General features: G+C 41.5%; 1 protein-coding gene across 8 annotated transcripts in view; it reads right to left on the reverse strand.

Moving 5' to 3' along the window:
* The window catches only part of LOC139766161 (sodium channel protein 1 brain-like), a 940,735-nt gene that overhangs the window by 268,223 nt on the left and 654,655 nt on the right, over window positions 1–17,857 (reverse strand). For 7 of the 8 annotated variants that reach the window (XM_071694448.1, XM_071694434.1, XM_071694479.1 and 4 more), the window contains 3 exons: window positions 17,279–17,452; window positions 11,989–12,193; window positions 2,939–3,034 (listed from right to left, as the gene is read on the reverse strand). In XM_071694448.1, the coding sequence (XP_071550549.1) occupies window positions 2,939–3,034; window positions 11,989–12,193; window positions 17,279–17,452 (475 nt within the window). The remainder of the gene's footprint in view (window positions 1–2,938; window positions 3,035–11,988; window positions 12,194–17,278; window positions 17,453–17,857) is intronic. The other variant, XM_071694470.1, reaches the window with a different exon arrangement.

Below are 17,857 nucleotides of genomic sequence, written 5' to 3' on the forward strand. Positions count from 1 at the left end.
TATATATATATATATATATATATATATATATATTAGTACTATTAACATTATTATACTTAGTCGCTGTCTCCCGCGATAGCGAGGTAACGCAAGGAAACTGACGAAAGAATGGCCCAACCCACCCACGTACACATGTATATACATAAACGCCCAGACACGCACATATACATACCTTTACATTTCAATGTATACATACATATACATACAGAGACACACATGTATACACATGTACATATCCATACTTGCTGCCTTCATCCTTTCCCGTCGCCACCCCACATGAAATGGCACCCCCCTCCCCCCGCGCACGCGAGGTAGCGCTAGGAAAAGACAACAAAGGCTACATTCGTTCACACTCAGTCTCTAGCTGTCATGTGTAATGCACCGAAACCACAGCTTCCTTTCCACATCCAGGTCCCACAAAACTTTCCATGGTTTACCCCAGACGCTTCACATGCCCTGGTTCAATCCACTGACAGCACGTAGACCTCGGAATACTACATAGTTCCTATTCACTCTATTCCTTGCACGTCTTGAACCCTTCTGCATGTTCAGGCCCCGATCACTCAAAATCTTTTTCACTCCATCTTTCCACCTCCAATTTGGTCTCCCACCTATCCTCGTCCCCTCCACCTCTGACAGATATATCCTCTTTGTCAATCTTTCCTCACGCATTCTCTCCATGTGACCAAACCATTTCAAAACACCCTCTTCTGCTCTCTCAACCACACTCATTTTATTACCACACAACTCTCTTACTTTTTCATTACTTGATTGAACCACCTCACACCACATATTGTCCTCAAACAATTCATTTCCAACACATCCACCATCCTCCGCACAACCCTATCTATAGCCCACGCCTCGCAACCATAAAACATTGTTGGAATCACTATTCCTTCAAACATACCCATTTTTGCTCTCCGAGATAACGTTCTCGACTTCCACACATTCTTCAACGCTCCCAGAACCTTCGCCCCCTCCTCCGCCCTGTGACTCTCTTCCGCTTCCATGGTTCCATTCGCTGCTAAATCCACTCCCAGATATCTAAAACACTTCACTTCCTACAGTTTTTCTCCATTCAAACTTACATCCCAATTAACTTGTCCCTCAACCCTACTGAACCTAACAACCTTGCTCTTACTCACATTTACTCTCAACTTTCACACACTTTCCCAAACTCAGTTACCAGCTTCTGCAGTTTCTCACCCGAATCAGCCATCAGCGCTGTATAATCAGCGAACAACAACTGACTCACTTCCCAAGCCCTCTCATCCACAACAGACTGCATAGTTGCCCCTCTTTCCAAAACTCTTGCATTCACCTCTCTAACAACCCCATCCATAAACAAATTAAACATCTATGGAGACATCACGCACTCCTGCCACAAACCGACATTCACTGTCCTCAGATAATTCATTTCCAATAAAACCACCTCCTTCCGTATGTAACTCTTATCAAACCAGGTATTCCCAATCACCAGTCCTATTTAAGGAAACAAGTCCACAAGATGTTCATACACTGGGGACTCACTCCATTACCCCTCAATTACATCTTTCGTGCCCACACTACCTACTTCCGCATACAAACCTGCCAACCGTATTACTCGATCTCTTGCAACAAAATTACTGACACACTCACTCAACTCCTCCCAAAACACTCGCTCATCTTCGTTAGACTTCTCGTGGCCAGGAGCATAAGCGTTAATTATCACCCACATCTTGCAATACGCTTTCAATTTTATCCACATCAGTCCGAGGGTCACTTCCTTTAACCATGTTTGTAAAAATTCTTTTTCAGCAGCAGCGCTACTCCTTCCTTAGCTCTTGCCCTTACGCCAACCCCTGATTTCACCCTAAGACATTCCTAAATCATTCTTCCCCCTTCCCCTTTAGCTTCGTTTCACCCAGAGACAGAACATCCAGGTTCCTGTCCTCATATTGGCTACATCCACACACATTCAGACATCCCAGCCCGAGACTTCGAGGAGGATGAGCACTCCCTGCTTGTTTCCTCCTTTAGAAATTGAAATACAAGAGAGGAGGGTTTCGAGCTTTCTACGACACACGAGGGAATACGTGGGATATATTATTTCTCCCCAAATATATATATATATATATATATATATTTTTTTTTTTTTTTTTTTTTCATACTATTCGTCATTTCCCGCATTAGCGAGGTAGCGCTAAGAACAGAGGTCTGGGCCTTTGAGGGAATATCCTCCATACATATTCGTCATTTCCCACGTTAGTGAGGTCGCGTCAAGAACAGAGGACTGAGCCTTAGAGAAAAAATACTCACTTGGCTCTCTTCTCTGTTCTTTCTTCTGGAAAAGTAAAAACTTGAGGGGAGGACTTCCAGCCTCCACCTCCTTCCCCTTTTAGTCGCCTTCTACGACACGCAGGGAATACGTGGGAAGTATTCTTTCTCCCTTATCCCCAGGGATATATATATATATATATATATATATATATATATATATATATATATATATATATATATATATATATATGCTAAGTGATTAAAAACTTCGACAAAAATAAAATTACAAGAGTGAAGTTAAAGTAGATCAAGGTATTTATATACTACAAGTGATATATCTAAAAAAGGTTGAAGAAGAAATGTCAAAAAAGTATCTACAGAAGATCAATAGAAATAGAACGATAGAATGTTTATGGATCTAAGGTAGATAAAGATATACAACAAGGTTACGTAATAATCATACAATACTGTTGGCATAAAACATAAAAGAAAAAAAAAACTCTCTTGGAATGAGAGAAAAGAGACTGTACAAAATTTTAATCATCTCCTCTAGTTTAAATAATGCTAAGTGAACCATACAATTAGAGCTAATTATTTAGTGCTAAACGAAGTGGGAACATTCACTCTGTCTCTATGTGTCACTACCTAAGGTCTTCTATAGCCTACTTGTGCTCGTTACCTTGGAATTTTACTCTCTTTGTATTTACTGTACTCTTGTCCATGTGTCCATTTGCTTGAGGTGGACGATCCAATTTCGAATTGTGGTTGTTCTTGTCTGAATTGAGGTAGAAGCGATAGAGAAAACAGGAGACAATGATAGGTTCTGATAATGAATTCTATGGTGAAGATAAATCTTTTACAACTGAGATCTGAGACACAATAAGGAACATGAATGGCCAAGAAGGATACATGTCTATATATAATAACAACTGAGTAAATCAACAGAAAAAATATAAATCACTAAGTTGGAAAGGATCACAATTTTGCACGTGATCAAGATATTCCTATGAGTCCACGGGGAAAATGAAACACGAAAAGTTCCCAAGTGCACTTTCGTGTAATAATCACATCATCAGGGGAGACTATTACACGAAAGTGCATTTGGGAACTTTTCGTGTTTCATTTTCCCAGTGGACTCATAGGAAAATCACTAAGTGTATACATAAATCCAAATTTTCCTGTATTTGGATCGTTTCATTTTAGAGAATCTTGAAGCATGGAGCACCTGGGCTGAGCCTCAGGTTCTACTGATCATTTACCTCTCATCAGAACCCCAGGAACCCTCCAACAAACTCCTCTGGAATTCTCCAGCTCCTGAAACCCGTCCCTCCAGTCTAACAATCAAGAATTACATTCATAGTTTTGTCTCGAGTTGGTTTCAGAGCTGGGCCTGCGGTCGTCTCTATCTCAAACGATTTTTGGCAATTTGAAAATTCATGCTTTCCTGGATCGAGTTTGAAACGCAGGAAAAACTTTCCATTGGGCTGTGCCACATTTCTTGCACCAGTCTTACATCAACGCCTGTGTTGTGGTGACAGTCTTGCCAAGTCTTTCGTTTCTCTTTGGATTTTTAAGTACTTTACCGGTATATCAACTTCATTCTGTAATCTAGATACAATTCTAGTTCTCCTGTACTTAGCATAACCAATGTCCGAGAAAAAGAGAAACAAAAAGATTTGTATGTAGCATCTACGGATCTGTAGAAAGCATATGATAAGGCTGATAGAGATGTTATGTGGAAGATTTTAAGAATACACAATGAGGGAGGAAAACCACTTGAAGCAGTCAGGAGTTTTCATCAAGAAAGTAAGGCTTGTGTAGGAATAGGACAGAGGACAGGGGTGGAGAGGGAGGTGAATACGAGGATCTTATAAGAGCGGGAAAGTCTGCTGAGGACGGAAGGGGAATGAGAAGCAAAGTCAATTACAGTTTGACGATGACACAGCTCTGGTAGCAGATTCGAGTGACAAACTACATAATCTGGTTTCTGAGTTTGGGAGAGTTTGAGAAAGGAGAGAGTTGACAGCTGGGATGAATAAAAGTAAGGTTATCTTTATTACGGTGGAGAGATGGGTCGGCTGGGGTGCAAGTCTTAGTGGAGAGAACCTGGATAAAGTGGAGTGTTTTAGATCACCAGGAGTGTACATGGTAGCGGCTGGAATATAGGAAGCTGATTAGCCAGAGGGTGGGTGAGGGGCCAAGGTCATGGGCACGAAGAGGAGTGTGTGGAAAGAGACGAGACACTATATGAGGAAAAGACGGGTATGCATCATGGCACAGCAGTCCCACCGGTGATGCATGGATGCGAGGCGTGGGTCTTGGATGAGAAACGGCTCAAGAGAATGGACGGTTGGAAATTCATGAGGACCATGTGTGGTGTGTGGAGAGCTGACCGTATTAGAAATGATAGGGTATGGGGAAGATGTGGAATTAAGACGAGTATGTAATAAAAAGAAAAAAAAATTGTGCTAAAATGATCTGGATGTATGGAAAGGACGAGGAAGGAGAGGCTAACAAAGATGGAAGTGTAGGGATCAAGGAGAAGTAGGAAACTGAAAAGGGTGTGGAAAGATGGAGTTAGAGACGCTGTGAGTGATCGCGGCCTGACCCTAGAGAAAGGCGTGAGGCGTGCACAGGCCAGAACGAATTGAGCAATGTGGTACAGCGGGGGAGACGAACTACCAGTTGGCTGAACCAGGGTATATACGCAGAACAGATACTGGAGATGAGAGTAATCTAATCCAAGTGAAATGACTTACACGTTTTCTTCTGGGTCAGTGTACAGCTATGAACAAGAAGGAATACATAACGTAACTGAGGCTGCTGAACAACCACTGAAAACGCTGGGGAGGGCAGGTCTCATCTTTCAAGTAACCACAAAATTTTAAGGGTCGAATGCTATAATATAGATCAGGTTAGCTTTCATAGCAATTTGCTAATAGGTTCTCCGCCATCCAAATTATACGGACGCACGTTTTCAACGTGATATGATAATACAAAATTGGTACCAATGGATTCCTCATTACGTGTAGAGCTGACACAGTGTGGGACTCTAGGATTTAGCACTTGTACTCCATTAATTCTAAGCTTTTGCAAAAAGGGGCACGACTTTGAAGTTACGGGATACTGAGGTATCAAAATGAGCAATTGAGAGTTTAAGTGATACTTTCTTTCAGTTTAAGCAAACGGTCTACAAACAGGAGGGACGCCTAAGGTGTCCCTTTGCCCTGACGTCATCTTCTAATGTCCTCACGCCACACAAGAGGACAGAAGAAAGGTAAACATCCCGCATATGCCTGACAGAAAAACATTCACTTAGCACTTGTTCGGAACCCAGAGGGCTTTATTCACTTTGTATGTAGATACACAAACGATATCAAGACGTAATACAACAAAAAAAACTTGCCTGTAGATTCTCGAAATGCCTATTTTCCTTTTCGTTATTGAAACATTTCACTGAACGCTGCTGTACTGAGTAATTTATGCATCCAATTGAATCAGTTTTGCAAATATGATGAACAAGTTCAGATGTGGAAATAGATTTAGGGTTTCATGAGATCTGTCCCACACAGGGTCAGATTTCTGTATCTATATAGACATCTGAACTCAGTCTTTACCTTCCAAACCAAACGAGTCAAACAGTGTAGTTGAGTATAAGTCTTAATAGTAACAGTACCAACACGAAATCTGAAATAGGCAGCTTGTCTTTGTTTTCATATTAATCAGAATTTTACATCATTTATTCATTATCTAACCCAATATTTTCCTTCTCCCTAACAACCTTACCACTAACGATTTATCTACTATCGAAAGATCGGTTTTAAGAGTGATAAAAGTAAAATCCCACACTCTCAAATCACTTTACAGTGACAACAATTTCATAGGAGCAGAACACACATAATAATCCTAGAAAACGCGTCTGATTTTTTCAAATCATAACTACAAATGTAAGCCTCACGAGGGATTACGACAACATAAGAATGTCCAGTTTCCATGCTGTCTTATAAGGTTAATAGATAACCAGGGACAAAAATGTCCCACTAATTTTCTGTAGTTACCCCTGAGAGTCATAAGAGAAAACGATTACGTCAAGGAAGGATATACCATACTCCTTCAAAGCTCAAAACCCCCTCGAATCTACGGCTCGCTGTAGTAAACGATTATTATCAATGTTATAAGGGAACCTTATTCCACGACATCATTGTAAGTAGTCTAACACATGCAGAAGTAAATCCGGTTCCTACTATTTGCGCAAAAATAGAATCGAACCATCTTTTGCTATCTCGATTGAACCAGACGCATACAGCCAGAGTTTACGTTGAACAGACTCTCCACGAGACTAATTCCGTTAAAGTTTTCCTTCTACTTGACCAATACATTACTGCAGGACCTTACTATGCCCAAGGAGACATATTTACTTAACTCTTCCATTTTTCGAGCACTGGTCCGTGAAATTGAGATGGTTCGTTCCACAGAAACCTCCTCGAACGCGTAAAAATTGTCCCATGACGGAGGAAGTAAACATTGCTGTGGAATCAGCAGAGTTTACTCCATCTTTACCAAAATTACCGAGTGACAACAGGGATTCAGTGGCTCTGATGGGTCAACTGCTATGGACAATTCATTATATTTCACATACCATTCCACTGCAAACTGGGACATGGGCAATATATATATATATATATATATATATATATATATATATATATATATATATATATATATATATATATATATATGGATTGCGCAAAAGATGCTTGTGGCATGAGAAGAGTGGGAGGTGGGCTGTTTAGAAAGGGTAGTGAGTGGTGGGATGAAGAAGTAAGAGTATTAGTGAAAGAGAAGAGAGAGGCATTTGGACGATTTTTGCAGGGAAAATATGCAATTGAGTGGGAGAAGTATAAAAGAAAGAGACAGGAGGTCAAGAGAAAGGTGCAAGAGGTGAAAAAAAAAGGGCAAATGAGAGTTGGGGTGAGAGACTATCAGTAAATTTTAGGGAGAATAAAAAGATGTTCTGGAAGGAGGTAAATAGGGTGCGTAAGACAAGGGAGCAAATGGGAACTTCAGTGAAGAGCGTAAATGGGGAGGTGATAACAAGTAGTGGTGATGTGAGAAGGAGATGGAATGAGTATTTTGAAGGTTTGTTGAATGTGTCTGATGACAGAGTGGCAGATATAGGGTGTTTGGGTCGAGGTGGTGTGCAAAGTGAGAGGGTTAGGGAAAATGATTTGGTAAACAGAGAAGAGGTAGTAAAAGCTTTGCGGAAGATGAAAGCCGGCAAGGCAGCAGGTTTGGATGGTATTGCAGTGGAATTTATTAAAAAAGGGGGTGACTGTATTGTTGACTGGTTGGTAAGGTTATTTAATGTATGTATGACTCATGGTGAGGTGCCTGAGGATTGGCGGAATGCGTGCATAGTGCCATTGTACAAAGGCAAAGGGGATAAGAGTGAGTGCTCAAATTACAGAGGTATAAGTTTGTTGAGTATTCCTGGTAAATTATATGGGAGGGTATTGATTGAGAGGGTGAAGGCAGGTACAGAGCATCAGATTGGGGAAGAGCAGTGTGGTTTCAGAAGTGGTAGAGGATGTGTGGATCAGGTGTTTGCTTTGAAGAATGTATGTGAGAAATACTTAGAAAAGCAAATGGATTTGTATGTAGCATTTATGGATCTGGAGAAGGCATATGATAGAGTTGATAGAGATGCTCTGTGGAAGGTATTAAGAATATATGGTGTGGGAGGCAAGTTGTTAGAAGCAGTGAAAAGTTTTTATCGAGGATGTAAGGCATGTGTACGTGTAGGAAGAGAGGAAAGTGATTGGTTCTCAGTGAATGTAGGTTTGCGGCAGGGGTGTGTGATGTCTCCATGGTTGTTTAATTTGTTTATGGATGGGGTTGTTAGGGAGGTAAATGCAAGAGTCTTGGAAAGAGGGGCAAGTATGAAGTCTGTTGGGGATGAGAGAGCTTGGGAAGTGAGTCAGTTGTTGTTCGCTGATGATACAGCGCTGGTGGCGGATTCATGTGAGAAACTGCAGAAGCTGGTGACGGAGTTTGGTAAAGTGTGTGGAAGAAGAAAGTTAAGAGTAAATGTGAATAAGAGCAAGGTTATTAGGTACAGTAGGGCTGAGGGTCAAGTCAATTGGGAGGTGAGTTTAAATGGAGAAAAACTGGAGGAAGTGAAGTGTTTTAGATATCTGGGAGTGGATCTGTCAGCGGATGGAACCATGGAAGCGGAAGTGGATCATAGGGTGGGGGAGGGGGCGAAAATTTTGGGAGCCTTGAAAAATGTGTGGAAGTCGAGAACATTATCTCGGAAAGCAAAAATGGGTATGTTTGAAGGAATAGTGGTTCCAACAATGTTGTATGGTTGCGAGGCGTGGGCTATGGATAGAGTTGTGCGCAGGAGGATGGATGTGCTGGGAATGAGATGTTTGAGGACAATGTGTGGTGTGAGGTGGTTTGATCGAGTAAGTAACGTAAGGGTAAGAGAGATGTGTGGAAATAAAAAGAGCGTGGTTGAGAGAGCAGAAGAGGGTGTTTTGAAATGGTTTGGGCACATGGAGAGAATGAGTGAGGAAAGATTGACCAAGAGGATATATGTGTCGGAGGTGGAGGGAACGAGGAGAAGAGGGAGACCAAATTGGAGGTGGAAAGATGGAGTGAAAAGGATTTTGTGTGATCGGGGCCTGAACATGCAGGAGGGTGAAAGGAGGGCAAGGAATAGAGTGAATTGGAGCGATGTGGTATACAGGGGTTGACGTGCTGTCAGTGGATTGAATCAAGGCATGTGAAGCGTCCGGGGTAAACCATGGAAAGCTGTGTAGGTATGTATATTTGCGTGTGTGGACGTGTGTATGTACATGTGTATGGGGGGGGGTTGGGCCATTTCTTTCGTCTGTTTCCTTGCGCTACCTCGCAACCGCGGGAGACAGCGACGAGGTATAAAAAAAAAAAAAAAAAAAAAAAAAAAATATATATATATATATATATATATATATATATATATATATATATATATATATATATATATATATATATATATATATTCGTTCTCACCCACATTCTAACTGTCATTCATAATGCACCGAAACCAAAGCCCTGTATCTCCTACAGCCAGGTCCCACAGACCTTTCCGTGGTTTTCCCTACCGTTTCATAAGCTTTGGTTACGCTCACTGACAGTTCACTCTGTATCTAGCGCGACTCAAACCCTCCTGCATATTGAGGTCCCAAACTTTCTAAGCATCATTCATTTCATCCTCGTTCCCTCCACTTTTGAACAGCATACCCTTAGTCAATCTCTCCTCACTCATCCTCTTCCTATATCCAAATCGATTTCAATACACCCTCTTCAGTTCTTTCACACATAATCCTCTTACTACCACACGTCTCTCTTGCCCTATCATCTCTTATTCGATCAACCCTCTTCACATCACATATTGTCCTCAAACATTTCATATCCAACGCATCCACCGTCTTCCGTACACTTTTGTTTAAGGTCGACGCCATGCATCCATACAACGGCAAAGTGACTACTATGCAATCAAATATATTCTTCTTTGCCCATGAATAAAGTGAACTAGCTATCCACACATTCGTCAATGAGCCCACGACCTTTGCCCCCTCACCCTCCTTAAGGCTTACTTTACCTCTCATGGTTCCATTCGCTGCCATATCCACTCCCAGGTTTCTAAAACACTTCACTTCCTCTAAGTTTTCTCCAATCAAACGCACGCGTCAAGTAACCTGTCACTATTCACTGCTTAACGTAATAGTAATAAACTTGGTGTTATTCACATTTTCCCTCAACTTTCTCCTTTCACAATCTCTCCTAAACCCAGACACCAGCTTCTACAGTTTCTCACTCGAATCTGCCATCAGCAAACAATAACTAACTCACATCCCAGTACCCCTTCCCCCCCCCCCCCCTTACCCACCGTCTGTACACCTCTTACTGTTTCCAAGATCCTTGCATTCACCTACCTCACCTCCCCATCCACGTACACATTAAACAGCTATGGTGTCATCATGCATCCCCATCGCAGACCCATCTTGAATTATTCACTCCCATCTCTACCTGCAAGCACACACGCCTTATCGGAAAAAACTCAATGCTTCTAATAGCTCTCCTCCCACACCATATATTCGTAACACCTTCCGCGAAGCATCTCTATCATCCCTACCAGATCCAAAAATACCACATAAAAATCCTTCGGTTTTTCTGGGTGTTTCTCATACACACTCTTCAATGCAAACATCTTACCCACACATCTTCTGCCACTCCTGAAACTATATTGTTCCTCTCCAGCCTGATGTTCGGTGAATGCCATCACCTCTTCAACCACCACTCTCCCAAACAATTTAGTAGGTACTCTCAACAAACTTGTACCTCTTTAATTCAAACACCCACCTTATTGCCCCTTGCCTTTATACAATGGCACTATATACGCATTCCCCTAATCTACAGGCACCTCACCATAATCCTTACATGCAATGAATATCCAAACTAACCAAACAAACCCCTTATCTTACAAAATTTAACTGCAAAAATATCCACTTTCGCCACCTTGCCACATTTCATCTTACGCTAGGATTTTACCACCTCTTCCTTTTTCACCAAACCACTACCCATGACATTCTCACTTAGCTTACCTCCTTCAACCAGACACTCTACATCTGCCAACCTATCTTCAAACTTATTCAAATAGATCCTTCAAACAAAGCACTCCATCTCCTAACCTCATATCTGCCTGATGACACTTCCCATTTGTCCCCTTCACCATTGCGCCCATTTTTGTTTTTAACATTAACTTCTTCGAAAACATACTATTCTCCCTTTAGTTTGCTACTACTTGCTCATCCTAACTCTCTTGTGATCTTTTTCTCTGTACCTTCCGCTGGCAGGGATACACTACCTTCCCAAGTTCCTCGGTACCCCGTCGCATCTGTAGTAAGCTTACAGTACAATTGCTTGGGGTTACCATTCACTTCCTTCACATTAACAGTATGTAAAGAAACAGTGACAAACGTTTATGGCTTACGACCACCTGTCTAGTGTCAGGAACGTCTTCACTGCTCCTGTTTTCCTGGAAACTAGTTACACAACATTTGAACGCTCTTCATAGTAACAAACTGAAAGCATGAGTCAGGAATATATTCTTCCTAACTTGTTTCTAAAACGTTTTCTTCAGGGGACTACTTCTCTTGAAGAAAACGTCATAATCAGTTGAGAATAAATTCCTAGTTCTAGATTTCAGTATTCGTTGGTACCTTTTACCCTTACACAGGAGTATCTGACATTTTCAGCCACCGGTATGCTTTAGTGGAAGTTCTTATTCTTACATCATTATGGCTACTGGGATCAGTCGTCTTTGCCAGCAAGTTAATACAGTATGTCCTGTCATGATAGTAGGCTTGCATGCATAATCCTGAAGTGCTTCTTTCATGGATCGATAACAAAGCTTAAACAATTAGATTCCTCTTTATGGACACAGTAAGACCTTCACACCATCCCAGTTTACACTCTCACATAATGGTCATCAAAACCAATCTCTGTATGACCTTTGTACACAGTAGCTGCAAGCCACGCCCCAGCCCTGTCCTAATACGGAACGGGTGATTTATTATTTCCTTCCCATGACCTAGTTTGAGCCTTGTTCACCCATGACGGGCTCGCGTCCCTCGCCTACCATGACCTGTCATCTTAACCCCGGGAGGTGGTAATGCTCACCCACGATGGTCATCCTCTTGTACCCTTTGGTCTGGGGGTCGGTTCCCGCGTCCTCCTCCTCGCAGCGGGTGTGCATCTCGGGCTCGCTGAAGGCTTGCTTCACGCCCCGCTCCGGCATCACATCCTCAAAGGACTTTGACGACTTCTCCGATTCTTCGGCCGCCTCCTCCTCCTTCTGCTTGCTCTTCCGTCGAAACACATAATCCTGAAGAAAAGGAAATAGTAGACACATAAGAGGGAAGATAAAAGCCACTCTAATAAATAAAAACGAGATATGAATGAATGAAAACCAGAGTAAATAACCGAGTTATTCCTGAGGACAACCTGAATTCGTGACACATCTGGATGGTTGAAGTCCATTAGAAGGAAGTTCGCCTTTGGTCTTACTGACGAGACGGGACGGTAGTCAATTGCAGTACAGAAATACACAGCGAGAGAGAGAGAGGACCCTAATCATAGAAGGATCCTGTAAGACTGTTGATGTACGAAAAGAAAAAAAAAAAGGAGTCTTGAAGTATCTGTGGTCTGTTGAAGGAAGGAAGGAAGAAAGGAAGGAAGGTAGACCAGGGTCGGACACCTGTTAGGTTTCTACCTGTGTTAAGGAGAGAGTTACAATTTTCTTGCCCACGTGTCTTAACCCTGGCCTTTGGCTCAGCTCTTAAGGGTTGGGTCAGAGTCCAAGCCATCATACCCAAAGGTCGTATGGTCGTACTCGAGTTGTATCGTCGTGCTTAAGGGTCGTAACACTGTGTTCAAGGGTAGCATACACTTAGCTGCATGGAACTGCCAGCACGATGGTAGTCTGAGTGAAAGCTGAGATTCGTTAAAAGTTGAGGTTAAACAACCTTATGGGTAATAGTAATAGATTGTTTCACTGAAGGTTGTGAGTAGTTAAGATACAGAGATTGTAGGAATCACACTTATGCCTCAAATTTTGTTAAAAATCAGGAAGAGTTGTTGGCAACAAAAGAAGGGTTGTTTCACTAAAATATATGTCATTATGAGAACAGTATAGAATGTTGTTTGTCTCTAAGTACGTTGTTAGCGCCGTTGCAGTGTTAACTGTATGTCACTGTAACATGAGCTGCAGTGTGTTACTGTAACACAGGTGGAGAGATCACTGCAGTGCAGGTGACAAGTTCTTACGAGTAAGTTGCGAGTGCATAACAGTGAAGATCTTGGATTATTACAGTGAAGTCTAAAGTCATCAGGGTGAAGATGGTGCAATAATACAGTGAAGATGTCTAGTATGTTACACGGAAAGATATTGGTCTTAAAGATACGAGTTACAGTAAAGTTTTCGACTGTCATCATGAAATTCACACCATAACGAAATTCAGGGTTGTTAAAGTGAAACTTTGGATGAGTGAAACACTGGGCTATCAGAGTGAAACTCGAGATTACAGTGAAATGCCGGGTTGCTACTGTGAAACTTTGGTTTTCGAAAGCAAAACTATGGGCTGTCACTGTGAAACTCGGGTGTTTACAGTGAAACACCGCGTTGTTAGAGAGGTTTTTGCAGTGAATTACTGGGTAGTTAAGAGTAAAACCTATAGTCTGTTGTAACGAAGACGCTACACACTGTAACATGTGCTTTGTCATGAGACAGGTTGTGGTGGCTTAACTTCCTGACATCATGATTGTAAGTTGGTAAGGAAGGGTTGGTTGGAGCTTGTTCCTATCTGTAATATGCATCTAACAACTAAGACAGAACAGCAGTGACTCCATAACTGTGGAGGAGACAAGTCACAGCAACAGTGCCACAATAACACCACTGTAACAACCACTGTATACCACCAACAACACAACACAAAATTCAACACTATGATGGTAACTAAAACCCCATAATAATAGCACTACTAACACCATTAACACCGATATATGAGTTCACGCCATGGTGAACACTGCAATACTAAGCAACACAAGAGATAAAGGCAAAACACTAAGATAAACAACACAAGTGCAACACCGCTATAGATTACCGCTTGCAACACCACAATAGCGATGGCAGCACTAAAAAGGCGAGAAACAGTGACTAACAGTAGGAAAATAACAATAGATTAACTGTAGCGAGAAGTAACAGTACCAGTAACGCCAGCCAGTAACAGTAGCAGGAAGTAACAGCACAAGTTTTTGAAGCCAGTAAGAGCAGCAGGAAGTAACAGCACAGTTGGTTGAAGCCAGTAACAGTAGCAGGTAGTAACAGCACGAGTATCTGAAGCCAGTAACAGAGCAGGAAATAACAGCACAAGTATCTGAAGCCAGTAACAGTAGCAGGTAGTAACAGCACGAGTATCTGAAGCCAGTAACAGTAGCAGGAAGTAACAGCACAAGTATCTGAAGCCAGTAACAGTAGCAGGAAGTAACAGCACGAGTATCTGAAGCCAGTAACAGTAGCAGGAAGTAACAGCACTAGTATTTAAAGCCAGTAACAGTAGCAGGTAGTAACAGCACTATTAGTTAAAGCCAGTAACAGTAGCAGGAAGTAACAGCACAATTAGTTGAAGCCAGTAACAGTAGCAGGAAGTAACAGCACAAGTATCTGAAGCCAGTAACAGTAGCAGGAAGTAACAGCACAAGTATCTGAAGCCAGTAACAGTAGCAGGAAGTAACAGCACAATTAGTTGAAGCCAGTAACAGTAGCAGGAAGTAACAGCACAATTAGTTGAAGCCAGTAACAGTAGCAGGAAGTAACAGCACAAGTATCTGAAGCCAGTAACAGTAGCAGGTAGCAACAGCACTAGTAGTTGAAGCCAGTAACAGGAACAATGAGTAATACCAAAAACTGCATCCAGTATCATCAACAGTAACAACGAGAGTAACCGCAACCCATAACGGCAGCAGTTACTGGCAGTTACTTCCAGTAACAATGCAGCAAGTAACAAGTACACTGTAAAAGAAACAGGAAAATAAAGGAACAAAAATGAAGCAACTTCATAACAGAAGCAACACAACGGTAGTAACAACTGAGTAACACATGCAGCAGACCAGTAACAACACAAAGTAACAGAATACTGGGCAAGTAACCGTAAATCAAGAGGTAGCAACTGCACAGTAACAATAACATCACAGAAAGTAACAGCAGTGAGTGTAGCAACATATGAAGAAAGTGAACATAACAAATCATTGTAACACACTGACTCCTCCACAGTTATTACACAGCAGTTAAGCTACCACAGTTATCGCACAGCTATGTAATAAGCTACCACAGTTATCGCACAGCTATGTAATAAGCTACCACAGTTATCGCACAGCTATGTAATAAGCTACCACAGTTATCGCACAGCTATGTAATAAGCTACCACAGTTATCGCACAGCTATGTAATAAGCTACCACAGTTATCGCACAGCTATGTAATAAGCTACCACAGTTATCGCACAGCTATGTAATAAGCTACCACAGTTATCGCACAGCTATGTAATAAGCTACCACAGTTATCGCACAGCTATGTAATAAGCTACCACAGTTATCGCACAGCTATGTAATAAGCTACCACAGTTATCGCACAGCTATGTAATAAGCTACCACAGTTATCGCACAGCTATGTAATAAGCTACCACAGTTATCGCACAGCTATGTAATAAGCTACCACAGTTATCGCACAGCTATGTAATAAGCTACCACAGTTATCGCACAGCTATGTAATAAGCTACCACAGTTATCGCACAGCTATGTAATAAGCTACCACAGTTATCGCACAGCTATGTAATAAGCTACCACAGTTATCGCACAGCTATGTAATAAGCTGCCACAGTTATCGCACAGCTATGTAATAAGCTACCACAGTTATCGCACAGCTATGTAATAAGCTACCACAGTTATCGCACAGCTATGTAATAAGCTACCACAGTTATCGCACAGCTATGTAATAAGCTACCACAGTTATCGCACAGCTATGTAATAAGCTACCACAGTTATCGCACAGCTATGTAATAAGCTACCACAGTTATCGCACAGCTATGTAATAAGCTACCACAGTTATCGCACAGCTATGTAATAAGCTACCACAGTTATCGCACAGCTATGTAATAAGCTACCACAGTTATCGCACAGCTATGTAATAAGCTACCACAGTTATCGCACAGCTATGTAATAAGCTACCACAGTTATCGCACAGCTATGTAATAAGCTACCACAGTTATCGCACAGCTATGTAATAAGCTACCACAATTATCGCACAGCTATGTAATAAGCTACCACAATTATCGCACAGCTATGTAATAAGCTACCACAGTTATCGCACAGCTATGTAATAAGCTACCACAGTTATCGCATAGCTATGTAATAAGCTACCACAGTTATCGCACAGCTATGTAATAAGCTACCACAGTTATCGCATAGCTATGTAATAAGCTACCACAGTTATCGCACAGCTATGTAATAAGCTACCACAGTTATCGCATAGCTATGTAATACGCTACCACAGTTATCGCACAGCTATGTAATAAGCTACCACAGTTATCGCATAGCTATGTAATAAGCTACCACAGTTATCGCATAGCTATGTAATAAGCTACCACAGTTATCGCACAGCTATGTAATAAGCTGCCACAGTTATCGCACAGCTATGTAATAAGCTACCACAGTTATCGCACAGCTATGTAATAAGCTACCACAGTTATCGCACAGCTATGTAATAAGCTACCACAGTTATCGCACAGCTATGTAATAAGCTACCAGTTATCGCACAGCTATGTAATAAGCTACCACAGTTATCGCACAGCTATGTAATAAGCTACCACAGTTATCGCACAGCTATGTAATAAGCTACCACAGTTATCGCACAGCTATGTAATAAGCTACCACAGTTATGACATACATGTGTAATAAGCTACCACTGTTATCGTATAGTGGCGTAATAAGCTATCACAGTTATCACACGGCTGTGTAATAAGACACCACAGTTATCATACAGTTGTTAATAAACTACAACAGTTATCATACACACGTGTAATAAGCTGCCAGTTATCGCACAGCTGTGCACTAAGCTACCACAGTTATCGCACAGCTGTGTAGTAAACTACCACAGTTATCGTCACAGCTGTGTACTAAACTACCACAGTTATCGTCACAGTTATGTCATGAAATGCCACAGTGATTATAACAAGTGTGTAATAACCTCATCAACACACAGTAATGTAATTAAGGTACCACGAGACTGCAACAGTTGTCCTCAACATTCATGTAAACGTCAATGGAGTCTCATGTACCACAGCTTTTCTTTAAACACAGTCACTCTCCTCCATACCAGATCATATGAGGTCTACCATATAACAACACTATACTCACCCGTAGTCTGATGAACAACTGGAGGACTCTGGACTCGTCCTCCAGGTCATCCTCGCGAGACTTGAGCTCCTCCGAGTTGAACGAGTTGAGGAGGAGAGCGAGGAAGAGATTGAGTACCATGAAGTTGCCCATCACCAGCGCAGGAAGGAAGATAGCGAGGCATGTCTCAGACCCCTGCTCGGTCACAACAATATACAACCTTGTTAAATAATCATAATAATTAATAATGATAATAATAATAATAATAATAATAATAATAATAATAATAATAATAATAATAATAATAATGATAATAATAATAATAATTCCATCTATTCTTATTACTCGACTATTATCAAAAGGGTGGAAAAATTACTGTACTATACTGCCCAGCGTGGTAAAGGGTAACATGGACTTCCACACTTACAACACTGTTCTTTACTTTTTCACTTATAACTGTTTGTCATCAGATGAGACACAGGTCTCCAATTATGCTACCTCCATACACAAGATGGCTCCACAGTAGTAGCCGAACCCCATTCATTTCTATAACAGTTTCATCAGAATAGACAGAGGAAAGTAAATGAGAAGACTACGGAA

This window comes from Panulirus ornatus, chromosome 4 (assembly GCF_036320965.1).
Source record: "Panulirus ornatus isolate Po-2019 chromosome 4, ASM3632096v1, whole genome shotgun sequence".
Taxonomy (NCBI): Eukaryota; Metazoa; Arthropoda; class Malacostraca; order Decapoda; family Palinuridae; genus Panulirus; species Panulirus ornatus.